Source organism: Manduca sexta, chromosome 16 (assembly GCF_014839805.1).
Source record: "Manduca sexta isolate Smith_Timp_Sample1 chromosome 16, JHU_Msex_v1.0, whole genome shotgun sequence".
NCBI classification, from domain to species: Eukaryota; Metazoa; Arthropoda; class Insecta; order Lepidoptera; family Sphingidae; genus Manduca; species Manduca sexta.
The window spans coordinates 4,484,849-4,501,110 of record NC_051130.1 but is presented as its reverse complement, the minus strand read 5'-3'; the positions used below and the strand labels follow the sequence as shown (position 1 = coordinate 4,501,110).

Below are 16,262 nucleotides of genomic sequence, written 5' to 3'. Positions count from 1 at the left end.
CCAAAGTAAAATCGTGATGCGCTAAAGTTTTTCAATCTGTATGAAAACCGGAATGTCTTTCAGTGACGTAATACAAACCGATGAGTGTTGAGCGAGTTTGCGTCGATATTTGTATTGTGAAGAGTTTGCGAAATTTGGTTCTTGTCTCGTGTTTAGTATTTTTTTGAAGCCGTTGCCCCATTCCTGAATATCCGTGTTTGCTCTATGAATGACACGAACAAGCAATCTGCTATATTTTATTGATAATTCCAGAGCTATTTCGGTATGTTAAAATAATATTTATTGATTATCCCTCTCAGTAGTAGAGGTGGCCCGTGCCCAGCAGTGGGCAAGTATATAATAAATGGCTGATATTATTGACTATAATTTAAACATGTTAGTCAATGGCGTGTTGGTGAGGTGTTTCAATAAAATTCACTTGAAAATGGTTCGACAAATGGGCATGCACTTATTAAATTCTAATAACCTAACGTGGTCATGTTATGAAATAAAAAATATCTCAAGATGATTATATAATTATGAATTATAAATTAATAGTGTTCATTTATTTGCCTTGCGTATCGCTTTAATGTTAGTTGACAAGTAGATAACGCGTTTAATTTCCCGTGTTCCGTATGTTTAAATTAAATTATTGATCTGTGTATATAGTTGTTAGAGTTTGTATATAGTAGACGGTAAATATTTATTTATATAAAAATTCGGTATTAACTTATTTATCAGGTGAGAATATAGATATAAAATCACGCGGTGCATTTTCTATGATCACAGTATATAAACGTGCACAGTGTAACAATATAGAATATAATATAGTATAGTTTAGACTGTTAAAACACTGAGGACGTGTATTTTTCTATAATTCATATTGTAGATTTTCTCATAAAAGAGTATAACTTTATATGGAACGTTGTGCTTGAGGTTATGTTGCCTTTAGTTTAACACACCACGTGTCAAATTATATACAAGTGCATCAGATGTAACAATGAGGAATAATAAACAACATTGTTTTATTTCTGTTGTTTTATTGTTTATATTTTTAAGTTTTTTCCCGTATTGTTTTAGGTATTACTTTGGTGATGTGGACTCGTCTAGAGAAATGTTTGAAAATACTTTATTTAAGTAACTTTTGCTCTGGAATTGTGGGTGTTGAAGATTATAACTTATTAATGTTGAAACAAGATTGACAGTTTTGTTTTATTAAGAAAACGTAGAATATCGTCAGGCGTTCGTCAAATTATTGTAATGTTAAAAATCAATATAATCATAAAATCAATACAATGCGGTTCAGTATTATTATTTAGTCTCCAACTGCATTTTTTCACTTAGATATGAACAGACAGCATATATAATACCTATGTATTTTGTAAAATTTACGATGAGCCCTGAAATAATAATGAAAATTGATCGGCACCTTGTGCGCCGGCTCCGTAGAAAATGATTCGTTGTGCCTTAGAAATCAGATCAGAAACAAACTGCGGCGTGCGCGTCAAACTGCACCGTAGGTTAGTACAAGAATAATTTTGGTCCTATCATGATTTCTTATGTTTACGCCAATGTTTCATTATAATTAAACTATTTTTTCGGATTATATCGCGGTTTTGATATTTTAGTTTAATTAGTAACTTTGACTTTGCGGATGACCAACACCTCAGTGCCCCCCGTGGCCACTAAGGCTGCACAGTCTTCAAATCGTCGGGAGAAAACTAAAATATTAAAACCGCGATAAAATCCGAAAAATAATTTATTTTAATGTTTGGTCCCATCAGTTTTATTAGCAATATTTTTTAGTTTGTTCTGTATTTTGAGTCTGTGGGTAAGTGTTAAGCGTCGTTTCATCTGAGTTCTTATGCTCCATGCCTTCTCTTACCTGTTTTTCGATATTTATTCCTTCTCCTAGATTTGAAAGGACAGATTTCGTGTTAGGTTACCTTATGAAAACAGTTTTTTCTATTCTAATTAATAAGGAGAAGAGAGAGGGGGTGTCTTAAATATTTTTTTAATGGACCCACGATCTGGATTTTTATTATTTTAATGTACATTTAGTTTGATACTGGTATTAGAACCAACTATGAACCATGAATCAACGGCAATATAAAATGACGACATAATTTAATATTTACATATGTTTTGAGGAAAAAATAAATAAATATTTACGCCATAATTGTAGTAAATATGAAGTTTATTTTATTTTATAAAAGTTAAAAATAAAAAAATGTATATTTCTATATACATAATTACTTGCAAGATCACAATGTCGTTATCTGGTCGTGAAGTAGCATAATATTATCTATTCCTTTACCGGTACGTCTCCTTCAACATATACTACCTTTCCATTAGGTAAGGTGATACGTTGTAAAGGCGGAGGTCCACCTACCGCGAACTTTACCGATGACTCTCCATTTTTTTGCTCGTTCCCTGCTTCGGCTATAACAATATAGATAGTAGGTACTTAAAATAAACATCTAGTAAACAGCCTGCCTACCTACTTTTACAAGTTTTGAAATATTAGAATTTGAAATTGAAATATTGAATAAGTCGACTGTCGGTTTCACTTCAGAGAATTTATCGACACTATTATGGGAACGGAAATCTCCTTCCCAGTAGGGGATTTGGGTAGCGGTCAGGTAAGTCGCCCAGGGAGTGATACCCCGGAATGGGCGCAGAGGGAATAGGGGGCGACACAGTTTGTCTATTTACTGTATCCAAAGTACATACATAGAAGTCAGTTACCTAACCTTTTTTAGTTTATGAAACTGACCCCCCTTCCTAGAAAATTACTAGATATGCCCACATACGAATCTAACATTTATATCAGGTAAGATCTCACGCGGGCGAAGCTGCAAAAAACATTTAATAAGTATTTAAGTAATCTATGACCTATCGTAAACAGTTTTAGGTGAGTATAAATTTTGCAAATACTTAGTGCTGGGAGGATAAAGGTGAAAAAAAAAAAGAATAATACGCTACCTTGATTGCCAAGGATTACTAGTGCTGCCACAACAAGGAACTGTAACAAAAGAAAATATACTTAATTATAACATTTTTGAGTTCGATTATCAGGTTAGGTAACAATGTGTAGGTTTTCTAACACATTTGTCTGGGTTTGGGTCCTCAGAGGGGGTTGACGTGACATTGGTGAAAAAAGCGGACTTTAGTAGGTAAGTATATTTTTTACGTAGGTAAAACGGCATTTAGAAAAAAATGCGCATATATTGCAGTAAATTATGTACAGTAGATTTAGAATAAGCTTATAATAACATCAAAGGGTAGTGGCGATGGTAGTGACACACGTTATACTAAATCGACGTCAAACACGAATTAAAACTGCTTGTTATTGTTCCGAGTTTAAATCTATGAACAGCGACGGCTCTAGCTCATGTGCTGCCCGAGTGCAATCAATTTCTTCGCGCCTCCTAGGAGACAATGTAATCTTTAATAAATTTGATACTTAATATTAAATCAGAAGTTATTGTGTGAAGTAAAGAAGCCGCTCGCCGGCCTTAGCACGGGCGCAGGTTGTCTGAGAGCGCCGGTGTCGCGAGCGACGCATGTCTCTTTGAATATGTCGTGTCTGGCCCCCCCCTAACACACTGCGCCCGTGTGTAGCGCACACCCTGCATAATAGGTAAAGCCACCTCTGTCTATGAATCTAACCCCCTTATTCATAAATGTTATTTATCTAAGGACGGCAGAGCACTGCTGTGATAACAAGTCTGTTTCTTAGTGCTGACGGCATAGCAGCCTTCGCAGTGCGTAGACATAGGGCCGTTCTGAATGGCTAATATTGAGATACAACTTGAATCTAGTTGGCTGTCAGATAAACAAACCTAAACAAACAGCAAGTTGTCAGTTAAACAAAACTGAGAAACGGACTTGTTATCACAGCAATGCTCCGTCCTAAGATAAATAACGTTTATGAATAAGAGGGTAAGTCATCATATCTGAATTTTGTTGTAAAGAATTTTATATGAAAACCAAACTACACACTGCAAATACGTCATAATAAGCGATTGCTCAATATATTTGAAGTCAAATGAAACGGCTTGCACTGCAGTCAAAAGTATTTTTCCTATTTACTCGTATGTTATAATCACTATAATTGAAGTCGCGTCTCATTAAACTTTAAGGTTTGTATTTTCCATCCAAGTTGAAAATAAAACCTTGCTATCTTTTAATGCTGATTTTAGCCAAATAAGCCTCCATGAATGACTGTTTTTTTTAATGAATATGTAAGTTGAGAGTCTGGAGTATATTTTACCTACCTACCTTAGAACTACGAAGTCACCTGTTTAGATTTTTAATTAAAAGTAGAAAATTTTAGTCATAATTTTCATAAAAGTTACGAAGTTGATTGTTTTTAAGCAAAAACGTACTACAATTGAAAATTTTGTTGCAACAAAAAAAAAATACGAAGAAGGCTTCTACTATTAAAAAAAATATACTTCAAATCGAAAATTCAGAATAATATTCATAACTCGAAAACTATGAAAAAATCACGGAAAATACATGGGGATGATTCGGATACTCCTAGGGGTGCTCTATCTCACAGGTTGACAATGTATTGATATGCTGATAATGTTGATAATGTAAAATGAAAAATAATAATATCAAAGGTACACAGTTGAAAGGTCGAATGGGGGTAAAAACAAAGGTACATGCTTGGTTAGTTTAAGTTACTATCGCAGACGTTAAAAGTTTTTAATTGACTCATTATATAATCAGTGAGTTCCAAGTGTGATTCTAGGGTCTGTGTCACTTCCACGAGTGCTGCGAGGGCATATGGAGATGCCTTCTAGCGGCCGCAGACTGGCTCGTCCGCGTAACATCGGACCATAAGCCGGGGGAAGTGCACTAAGAGGTGTTCTATCAATCATCCTTATTTCGCATGTTTTATACGAAAGTTATGGGTATTATGATCCCGTTAAGCACGAGATCTCGCGAGAACAGAGTAAACATAACAGGCTGCGATAGATCTAAATCCACGCAGATAATATTATGGGCTCAGCCAGTACAGAATAGATGCGATTCGGCTCGTCGCGCATCGATTTGCTCTAGTCGACGTCAGTCTTAAAGCATAAGTACTCGACAAAACTGATATCAAATTAAAAGGGCCAGATTCGTTTTTGGGAAAGTGGAATTTGTTTAGATAAACAACAAATATATACTTATATTATAAACATTTTAATTTAGCAATTACAATGATGAAATTTAACTGTATTTATACATGCTTCTTCTCATAGAATTTTCATTCGGATACTTGAAGAATGGGTAGTAAGCCCCTAGTTTTTTGTTAAAAACCAAATATGGGGGCATGTTGTAGGCTTGAGAACTTGACGATCTGGACCAACTCCTGTAGACGTTACGTTTTTTCAAATGTTTGGAATATTTTAGGTCGATAATATTATCCTGTGGTTTTTCACTGTGATTATGTTTCATTGCCAATTTGTTTCCACTTCTGATGTGTTTTGCGGATGTGGTGATTGCGAGTAATACCACAATTATAATGAACTGAAACAAAGATTGAATGATTTACTTTCTAACAGCCAGATTCCGGGAATAAACCAATCAAAATAACTCATTTGGAAGCATGTGGAAAAACTTTGTTCTAATTGGTCCATTTTTTAGATACTTAATTCGAAAAAAGCGATTGGGATTTTTTATTGAAAATAGAAGCTAAACAAAATTCATCGGCATGTATAGTCAATGAGCTTTGTATTTGTTTTTTTTATGTAGCATAATAAATATTGTAACTCACCTTTAGTAAAATGCTATTTTCCATGACGAATTATTCTTATTTTGTAAGAAACAAGTTCTAGATATGTTGTGTCTTAGTTTTTCGAGTGAAATTACCTTGAACTTTGCTTACATATTTATACCTGTCAGTTACGAATTGGACTACTTTTGTATGGAACAACAAATATGTGGAGTGACTGCGAATATTTGCGAAACTTAATGTGCCTGATACGTCTCCGTATTCTTTTATGAGTTTCGGTGATATAGAACTTGGGGAAGAAGATTCGGAATCACATATTATATTATTAGGTCTGGTCCTGGCGGTATCAAAATAAGAAAGAAAGATTGTATTAAAGATGAAAATATTAATTGTGCTTCAAATTTACATTTCAGAAGAAACCTATCAAATAATTGTATGGACCCAGTTATGCCAAAATGTACTAACTCATAAACTATGCATAATAAGTTATTCATAATTAACACTAAATTAATCTAAATGTAATACTTTACTTTTCCGCAAAACACGCCTTGAGATACAAAAAAGTATATGTAAACCCATCAACACTATAACAATTTACAATCCACAAATATTGTTATTTTTCTTTGGGCAGAGAAAAATGACCTCACTGCATCTTATGGTAAGGGTAGAGGAGTTCAATACAATATCAACGGACGAGAGATGATTATCCTTTGGCAGTCGGCACAATTATGCCGGCCTATTGGACCCGGATGCACAGGCTGATCCCGGAACGCGACACACTTACGTGGAGCACTATACCAGGTTTAAACACCTTTTGGTAGGATATAATTTATATCCCACCTGCAAGTCTATAGAACATATGTGTCCCGTACATAAATTGATATTAAGGCCTATGAGGGCTCGTGAACATTTCCTGGCCTTCTCCCTTCCGCCCATCTTAAGAGAGTTCCTTCTCCTTCGCTAGATATCTCCACCCAACATTCCTTCAGGTCCCTGCAGTCTTTAAGCCGAGGGATTCCAGAATCCCAATATGTCCAATACAAATAAAATGCTTATACTGCCATTAAAGGTGTCAACTCGTCCACTAGAATAATAAAAAAAATGTTTTGTTGTAACTAACTAAATAACAAAATACACGTATAAAGAAAACTTGTTTATCATCGAGTGTGAAGGTATTGATTTGTCAATCACGTCTATATCTATATGTATATCTATATATGTACGAGTTGTAACATAACGACTTAATATTGTGCTTTCTTATCATCAAACGGCTTGTTTAAACTGTTTTGTTTATAAACATTTACGAATTTGTAATGATGCAAAAAGGCGGGATGAATTTGCAATGATAGATAGATGTTGCCATCCGTATTGTCCAAAGCTGGATGGTCGTTTGACTTGAGAGTGATTTAAGGAAAAGATTATACATAAGTTAAGATTAGCTACATTTAAGTTTTCAGTTTAAATTGACGACAATCTGTTATTTTATTATTAAGAACACGACGAATTCCTTAACCTTTGATTTAATATTTTTGTAAATAAAAATCTGTGAAGTTAAGAATACAATAATAAATGAAGCTACTCAACAGGTTTCTTGAAGAAGTCTACTGGAGTATGTCGCAGCAATTAGCAAGTATCCGCGAGCACAAGGATGTGTTACTAACACATTATGTTTGTTCTCATTCGGTGAGATTTCTCGTCTTTACAAACACCCGACTTTCTAGTACACAAAACATTGTGAATAACTAACTCATAAAACCATTTTTTTTTATATATTTGCACGGTAAAGTTACCCAACTGCACCCGATAGTGAGTGGAGTGGGGTCCAATAGAATGTCGACTGACGAGAGATGATTACCCCTTGATAGTTGACACAATTATGCCGGCCTGTTGTAATCGGATATACACATGATCCCGGACCGCGACACACTTACGTGGGCCACTATGGCGGGTTATAACACGGCGGTCGCTCTCCGTGCGGATATAAAATATAACCCACCACTAGCAAAATGTAAAGACCTTTAACATATTATTTAAATAAGGCGATATGTCATTAATCTGGCGGCAGCGTTAAGTAGGTGGGAAATAAAAACTCAAGTCCTAGGTTTCAATTCTTGATTCATACATCTAGTTTATAAAAAACTTGCTTAGATAGCTCCGAAAAGACATCCTCCTGCCAAAAGTGGCGACATGACAGAAGATGAGTCATTTCAATATAGGTCAGGTCAAACAGATATTTAAAACTATTATGTATACATATTCTTTTCATTTACCTTAAACTTTTGTATGCTATATTTGTAAATATATATTCCGAGAGCGGCATCCAAAAAATGCAGCCGAAATTATGTTTCGTAACGTAATTAGCTTAATCATGTCGAGTATCATCCAGTTTTGCAAAACGATTAGTTTATTAAAACCATTTGTTCTATAAAATGACCATAATCTTCAAAATTCGGTTAGTTTTTTTGGTGAATTACTACAATAATGAAGGTCAAAGTAATTGTTTTGGTAAGTTGTGTTATTTATATGTCCTTTGCTTTGTTAATTATAAAAAATATCTGAGAAAAGTGTTTCATATGGATTCAGGCTCTCCCTTTTTATCATAGGATATAGACTTGGTGAAATATAGGTTCATTAGTTTTATCTCTCATTAATCCTTCGGGGGTCAAGGCGTGGGATAGTGCATGTATAATAAAATATTGCAAAATGTAAATTACGAGAATACGAACACCGAATGCAATATTGGAAAATGAAGAATTCGCAAAATTTTGTTGGTATTATATAGGAAGTTTATGAATAAAGCTTATAACTGAGGATTATTTATTTGGAAATTGGAAAATAGTCTAAGCGCTAAATTCTGAGCAGGCGTTGTGTCTGACGTGCCTGTCTACGCCGGCGTACACCACGGGCCTTCTCGGAGCTAAGATAGCTGCAGCGGCAGGCATTGCTAAGGGCGCCGCTTTGCTCGGAGCTGGAGCGTTGGCAGCCAAAGGGGCTGTTTTAAAAGGTAATTAAATTCACATTTTATTGTATCATCGAGCTACCCAAAAGCAAGATCTAAAATATCTAATTTACAAAGGCATGAGCCCATGTTCACCAGTGTACTTTATGATCAGGCACACAACGTTTTGAAACTAGTTGACAAGATATGTTTTCTGCAAGTGCATAGAAAATTATTTCCCATAATATTATATATCAATATTGGGGCAAAGGCAACAAAAGTGACGTTTCGTGTTGCGTTTAGAGTTTGTAAAGTTGCCATCTCATTTCCACCTGAGAATGTGATAAGAGTCCGGTTGAAACGGCTTAATAAAAACCGTTTTACAACTTTTTTTCTGCAACGTATCATTTAAAAGCATATAGCATTACAAAGAGGAATTAAGAAAGATTAACTATTGCAATAATGAAAGTATAACATCTACAATAATAACAGGAAAAATATAAAGAAGTATAACATAATTGTACCTATTGTATCAACTATAGGCGCCCTCGTTCAGCTCCTTGCTGCAGTAACGGCCTGAGTGTAAATATAGCGTCCATTTTTATTGAGGGTTGGATGGACGAAGACTAACAGCCGCTTTCTATAAACGATCCCAATACCAATCTTCAATCCGATTTTGTAAATTAACCAATCAAAATAAGTCATTTGTATGTCAAATAAAACTTTGTGCTGATTATTCCATTTTCGCGATAAAGGAAAGCGCTTGGTTTATAGAAGTTTGTGATAAATTGGTAAAACATACACTATATTATTTTCAATGTTTCAGGCGTGGGTTCTCTACTGGCAGCAAAAGGGGCTGCGATCAAGGAAGGAGTGCTTACAGCTGCCAAACCAATTGAAGTTGCTGTGCCTACTGTGGTGATTCAGCCCTCTCCAATCTACACGAAGCCGTGTGCAGTGGCTGTACCAAGTATCGTGCTGGAGCCACCTCCTAACAAGCCGTGTATAGTCCTTGTAAGTTATATTTACACAGAAACTACTCCTTGATAATTTGACAGCATATCGTCAATAATTTAGTTAGTGTCATATCTTTATTATATTATTGATGTATGTATTTATGTTTGTTTATAATATCTATAATTATATTACGTAGGTAATACATTATATTAATATTTTTGTTAATGTTTTGTCCACTACCTTTTCTCGTCGTGTACACCTACCCTCTTTAGTCTTTGCACCATCTAAAGGTTGACTGGTTGAAAATGCTTTCGGCATTAAATCCGCCTCTACAATCTTTTTATTTAAAGTGTAATAAATAAATAAAATAAATACGTAATTCACTTGAAAGAAATAATAATTACCACTGAGAACATCGAAATGTGTATATTATAAACTTAGAAACAATAAATTAATTACAAACTTAAATTAGTCATAACAAACTTGTTAAATTTTAAATATAGATTTGACTAAACGTTTGCCTTAAACCTAATCGAAGAGACTGTTACTAAAATCGGAATAAAGAAAATATTCAATTATATTTTTAGGAGCCCGCACCGCCACTGGTAACGGCACAAGTGCAAACTCCTTCAGAAAATGGAGGAGAGATGTTGACCGCAGGAATAATAGCTTCATTATTGAACGGAGGCGTGCAAAAGCCACCGACGACCGGAGGAGCGCAAAATCCTTTGTTGGGCATAGGAGTGCAAACTTCATTATTGGGCACTGGATCACAAAATCCATCGGATACTACAGGGGCGCAGAAGCCGTTACTGGGTGTTGGTGTGCAAAGTTCGTTATTAGGCACAGGATCACAAAATCCATTGGATACTACAGGGGTGCAAAAACCGTTACTTGGTTTAGGTGTGCAAACTTCGTTATTGGGCACAGGATCGCAAACTTCGGGGACTACAGGAGCGCAGACTCCGTTGTTGGGCGCAGAAGTGCAAACGCCACTGCTTGGTGCAGAAGTACAAGTGATCTCTGAGCCGATAGCCTCATTGTTGGGAGACAGAATACAAGGTTTATTAAATACTATCGATACAACTATTGATAACTCACTGAGCAAACCTATAGCCGTGAACACGCTTAGATCACCTGTTGTTTACAAGTAAGTTGAAAATTGCGTGTTAAATTACGATTGTACTCATTGCGTTAATTCAGTTTATAAAAATGCAACGATGCTCGGAATTGTGCTATTGAGGCCATGTTTTATTAGTGTATCTAACTAGTGAAATAATTGATATCCCAAAAAATATCGTTCTTCAATTTGCAAAATCTAGCAAAACTCATCTGACCTCTACTAGATATTGGATTTAATAAACCAAATTACATTAGTATTTAATTATAGTTCATTAACTATATTACACGCCTAATTTAGTGGCACTTAAGTACTTCGTTATATAATATTTTACCGTCGATGATTCACTTGGACAAGTTTCAATACATCAATAGTAGAAGCATAATAAAATGTCATTCGATGTTAATAATGAAATTAGGATCTAAAGTTAACCTTTATTTTTTGATTATTTATGAAAATAAAAGTGAAATAGGTAGCTATATTGATTTTCGGTGTAAAATGCATGCTACTTATTTTATTTATTATCAATTAAATTATTTATTTCTTCTTACCTGCAGGATTGTCCAGCCGCCCAGATTCCCTCTCACCATTTATTGAAAAATACAACAGAAAATAATAATAATAATAATAAATAATAAGTTTTTTTATTAAAAAGTACATAATGTGTTTTACAGTTAAAAAAAAAAAACAGTGGTATAACAAAACAAATTTCTAAAAACAAAAATAAAGTATTTACCAGTGGTACCCAAACTAGGCCGTGCCTGTACCTTGGGATACCATTACAAATTAAATATCGTATCATTTGTAATTGCTTGATGAGCATTCATCAAAATTAAGAAAATAAAACTATTGACAAGATAACTTAGAAAATTAAATTAAATACGTTCTTAACATATGAGATCTAATTTTAGACCTATGCATAGGTCATAACATAGCTGTGTTACCTAAATCCAACCTTACGTAATTACTTTAATCTAAACATGTATGACAACAAAGGTAAAACATAATTATAATTTGAGGGAACTTAACAAGTAGCTAATCAGTTCAAGCCCTTATACCTACTTACTATCAGTGATTCTGTTTCATCATAATCGAGATTAGCAAGCCAACTAATAATTATCTTTTTTGATTTAATTAGGCCACAGTTCTTAATGTTGCAGTGTTTTGATATATTGTTGTAAATAGACAAATGTGAGTAGTACGGAAATCTTTTTGCGAAACTGGAATTAGTAGAAGGGAGATCTAACCTATAAACTCTCCTGGACAGTAAATTATCATAATTTTCGGAATTAATAATAGTTTTGTGGGTAGAGAGACACGCTTTGAGAATGTATAGTTGACGAACTCTGAGAAGCTTTAATTCACTGTATAAAGCATCAGTGGGGTACCTATAAGGTTTAAAATATAAGAAACAATACAAATAACCAGAAGTATGATAGATGTAGTCATTGAAATAATAGAAAAATAAATTAAGATTTAGAAATGTATTGTTACCAAGCTAATACCCAGCTAATAATTATACAGCGTAAATATTAATTGTTTTTTATTTTGTTATTCGGATCGTTGTGCAAAAAGCACAAATTGACTAAACTGACAAGGAAAATATTATAATGTATAAGAAGATAACATCGTAGTTTCTACAAAATCTTAGTTATGGATACTGATTGCAAAGCTTCCATTTTTCATACTGTGTTAATACACAAGAATTGGACAATTGGTTAAATAAGTTACTCAAGTGGAATATCAATGACACGCAATGAACCCAACCAATACGTTTTTTGTGCTGTTTTTAAGCAGTACGTAATGGCCGTAGTTTGATATGTACATTCTCGATAAACTACTGGTGACAATGCAGTCTAACCACTAACAGCTCTTGCATAAGATTGGATACAATGCGCTAATCAATATTGCATGTAGTCCTCCATACTTTTCGATAAAAGAAATCCTCTGATTTATTACTATTAGTATTTTTCAATTGCAACAGCTTCCGGAAACAATTACGTTAAATTGACACGAAGATTGATTTATATGGTTTTGTTTACTTCGGCGTTAAATCCTTTTGAATGTAAGAGACAACCGTTGCTCATGGCTTTGGAAAAATAGAAGCCTTGCACATTGGCGGCACTTTGAAAATACTTGCGCCCTTTTGGGTAGATATAGACAATGTAAATGATATTGCAGTAGCATAATGCATGTAAAATAATTATGTTGAAGAAGGATGCGGTTGCAATCCTGAGTTTCTCTAGCGCTTGTGTGCCGCTGCCAACGCGGCGGCGCGGCGCGGCGGGGCGATGCTTGTTGCAAGGCGCGCAGCGCGCATCCGACATGGTCTGGTAATATTTCGCTTGCGATTTGTTTCGTATGACGATTAGTTTTTACCGAAGTACCTAATGATATTCAAATGGGGCGGCATCGAACACCTGTTTAGCATTGTTAATTCGATGTTAATAATTTTCAGTGCAGTATAAAAGTGCGTGCAATTTAGTACAATGCATTACAATTGCAGTAAGCGTTCCGACTTGGTGGTATCTCAGCGAGCAATACAAACACAACGATGTCTCGACTTACGGTAAGACTTGTGAGCTGTTATCACTTATCGTGCATCTCGACTGATCATAACATCTTAAATTGATGTTGGGGTATCCCCACAACATAAATGATCAAGCGACAATACAGTGATAAAATTATAATACATCTTTGCAGATTCTCTTTGTCATCGCTGTGGCGTATGAAGTACTTGGAGATGGTAAGAGATTGCAATGCTTCTAACAATTAATCAACTATTCCAAAATAAAAATTATTGTTATGATATATTTCAGGTGTCGCTAAAGACTCTCGTCCAGCAGAGTCGGGCATCATTTCGCCGGTGATCGCCACCCACGCCGGCTACGGCGGTGTGGGTCTCGGAGGCCTTGGCGGTCACGTCGTCGCTGGTGGACTCGGCTCAGGACTTGTCGGTGTTGGCGGTGCCGGCATTGGCATCGGAGCCCCTGGCGTCGTTGCCGGACCAGCGCTTGTGGCTGCCGGACCAGGAATTGGCAGCAGTGCAGGACTGAACAACGCCGCAGCCGTCGGAGCCGCCCAGCTCAGCGCCATCCAAAACGCCCAAGCCGTCCATGCCGCTCAGATCGCCAACTCGGCCGCTGCTGCCATCCAAGGAGCTCGTGTAGCTGAAGCCGCTGCTAGAGCAGGCCAGGCTAACGCCATCACAAACGCACAGGCCTTAGACGCAGCCCGTGTAGCCAACGTCCAGAGAGCACAAGCCGCCGCCTGGGAAAACGCGAGAGCCGCCGAGGCAGCGAGACGCGCAGCCGCTGCCAGCGCCGCTGAGATTGCCCGTGCTGTTGAGGCCGAGCGGTTGGCTAATGCTGCTCGTGTCCAGGCTGTTGCTATTGCCAACACTCGTGCCGTAGAAGCGGCCCGTATCGCTAACGCTGCTAGAGCTCAGGCAGCTGCCGTTGCCACTAGCGCCGCGCAGGCCCAGGCTGTAGCTGATGCTGTTGCGAGGAACGCGGGTGCCTTGGAAGGCGGTCTGCTGCTCGGCGGTGGCGGTTTGGTAGCCGGAGGAGCGGTGGCGCCTGTAGCTGTTGGCGGCTTGGGCGGTCTCGGATACGGCGCTGGAATCGGATACGGAGCGGGTTACGGCTATGGTGCCGGTTGGGGCCACGGCTGGGGCCATGGTGCTGGCAAACTGATCCACTAAACAAACGACGGACCATCTAGTGTAACGATACTAGTATCGAATACCGCACTGATAAGACGAACAGATTTCTATATCCATTTCTCTTCACTACGTAGAAATGGTTAGCGGCAGATCTTCGGATATTTTGGACTGGGCAAGGACATGTAAATAATTAAATCCAAATTTGTAAATATTTAGTCTGTCTTGGTATTAAATGTTAGCATATTACGAATTATGAATTTGTTTTTAATTACCAAACTTTACCAATGGAATAGTTTAATGTTTAATTAATGTTTCATCACTTCTACACATAATTATATCATGATAATTGATACCTAAATAATTATAGTATCATATCTTACATATAGAATACATCGTGCAACATTACATGTCGGATATAACCTGATGATAGCTTCTGAATTTGAGGTCACCTCACGCTATAATCGACGATTTATCTTTTACAAAACAATATTAGTAGTTGCAACGGAAATATTCCAATAGTTTATAACTTACTCCTGAAATTAAATATTAAGAATAACAAGTTTTATACATATTGTAAAAAAATTACTTCTGCCGTTAACTTCTCAAGAAGAAAAGCTTTTGAATAGGCTAAAAACATTCTTAGAGATAAAAAATTATGATAAATTACATACTGACAAGATCCTGATCTGACCTGACCTGGCCTGATCAAGGTGTTATTGACGATTTATATTATAACCGAGTTGAAAAGAACTTGACAATATTTGGAAAATTCTGATAACTCAGGTTTCGGAGCGGAAACTCACATCATTGCGAGGGATTGTGTGGCTGACAAGCGTTGATGTAGACGTGTTATCTAGTTATTTGGAAGGTGGGAAAAACGTTTGGCCAACTGGCATGCTGAGGGTGTACAGTTTCTAAATGTTTTTTATATTGATGAAAGATATTTTTGGATAGAAAGACGCAAACTTTCCACATTCCATTACATTTATCCACCGATTGAAAATGTTTATGACTCATGAATGTCTTATTTAAAAATTAAGATAATTGCGAGGTTTTACTTCTATGTAATATAGGTAATATTTTTAGCAACTCGTACTCGGCACGTTGCTGCTTCTGAACAGACATTAAATAACATATAATATAGTTAGTTATACTCTGGATATCAGGGCCAAATTTTTGCTCCAAAAGTTCTTCTTCTGTGGCTGCCATCGTTTATTAATCGGTGATTAGCCAATTTCGAGTAATAACAGCAGATACAAAACAAAAAGAGACTATAAAATCAGATCGCCATTTTTTCTACCATCCAAACTCCAAAAACTTCCAAACACTCGCGGACCGCACAAAAGGCACGTGAGCCGCGGGTTAAGTATAATAGCTGGTTTAAGGTATACACATGCGCGAGCGCTCCACCTTTTAATAGTTGTTATTGTAATTTATTTGTATGCCTATAACCTTCGCGCATGTACAAAAAATAAGTTCACAATGTTTTAACGCAATCGTGAGCGGTATGCTAGCGCAACATACGAACAAACAAATATTTATTTTTATATATTAGATTAGCACCGTGCTTTGCATTAATTAGTTAAATATAGTTACTTTAAATATAAATTACAATTATAATGCAAGGCAGCGCAAAAAAGTAATAATCAACGTACTTTTGTTAAAAATAACTATAAAAATAAGCCGTCATTATCTGTGAGGTGTGCCATTAAGTTTTTAGTAATAAATAATTATTTTGTATATGAAATGAGCCTACAATTATCAATGAACCTTCTCGTGGGCTGTCGAGTATAACGTATATTTTCTGTAGTAGAGTAATAATTATTACCGCTCTGAGGTTAGGTTGTGTACTTGAAGAATTATTATGGTGACT

The 16,262-nt window shown here is 36.2% G+C and overlaps 2 protein-coding genes and 1 long non-coding RNA gene across 3 annotated transcripts; 2 read left to right on the top strand and 1 right to left on the bottom strand.

Moving 5' to 3' along the window:
* Positions 1 to 2,158: 2,158 nt before the first annotated feature.
* LOC115447591 lies at positions 2,159 to 3,028 on the bottom strand. The gene is made up of 2 exons (XR_005112452.1): positions 2,965 to 3,028; positions 2,159 to 2,421 (listed from the first exon to the last, which is right to left on the bottom strand). It is a non-coding gene; the product is annotated as an uncharacterized LOC115447591 (long non-coding RNA).
* A 4,928-nt stretch (positions 3,029 to 7,956) lies between these two features.
* Positions 7,957 to 11,405, top strand: LOC115447586. Its single transcript, XM_037439351.1, has 5 exons — positions 7,957 to 8,215; positions 8,573 to 8,714; positions 9,475 to 9,662; positions 10,193 to 10,755; positions 11,283 to 11,405. Exons 1-5 carry the CDS (start codon positions 8,192 to 8,194, stop codon positions 11,320 to 11,322), a joined length of 957 nt encoding a protein of 318 aa, XP_037295248.1. The 5' UTR covers positions 7,957 to 8,191; the 3' UTR covers positions 11,323 to 11,405.
* A 1,649-nt stretch (positions 11,406 to 13,054) lies between these two features.
* Positions 13,055 to 14,642, top strand: LOC115447567 (glycine, alanine and asparagine-rich protein). The gene is made up of 3 exons (XM_030174702.2): positions 13,055 to 13,294; positions 13,429 to 13,471; positions 13,545 to 14,642. Exons 1-3 carry the CDS (start codon positions 13,280 to 13,282, stop codon positions 14,426 to 14,428), a joined length of 942 nt encoding a protein of 313 aa, XP_030030562.1. The 5' UTR covers positions 13,055 to 13,279; the 3' UTR covers positions 14,429 to 14,642.
* Positions 14,643 to 16,262: the final 1,620 nt, after the last annotated feature.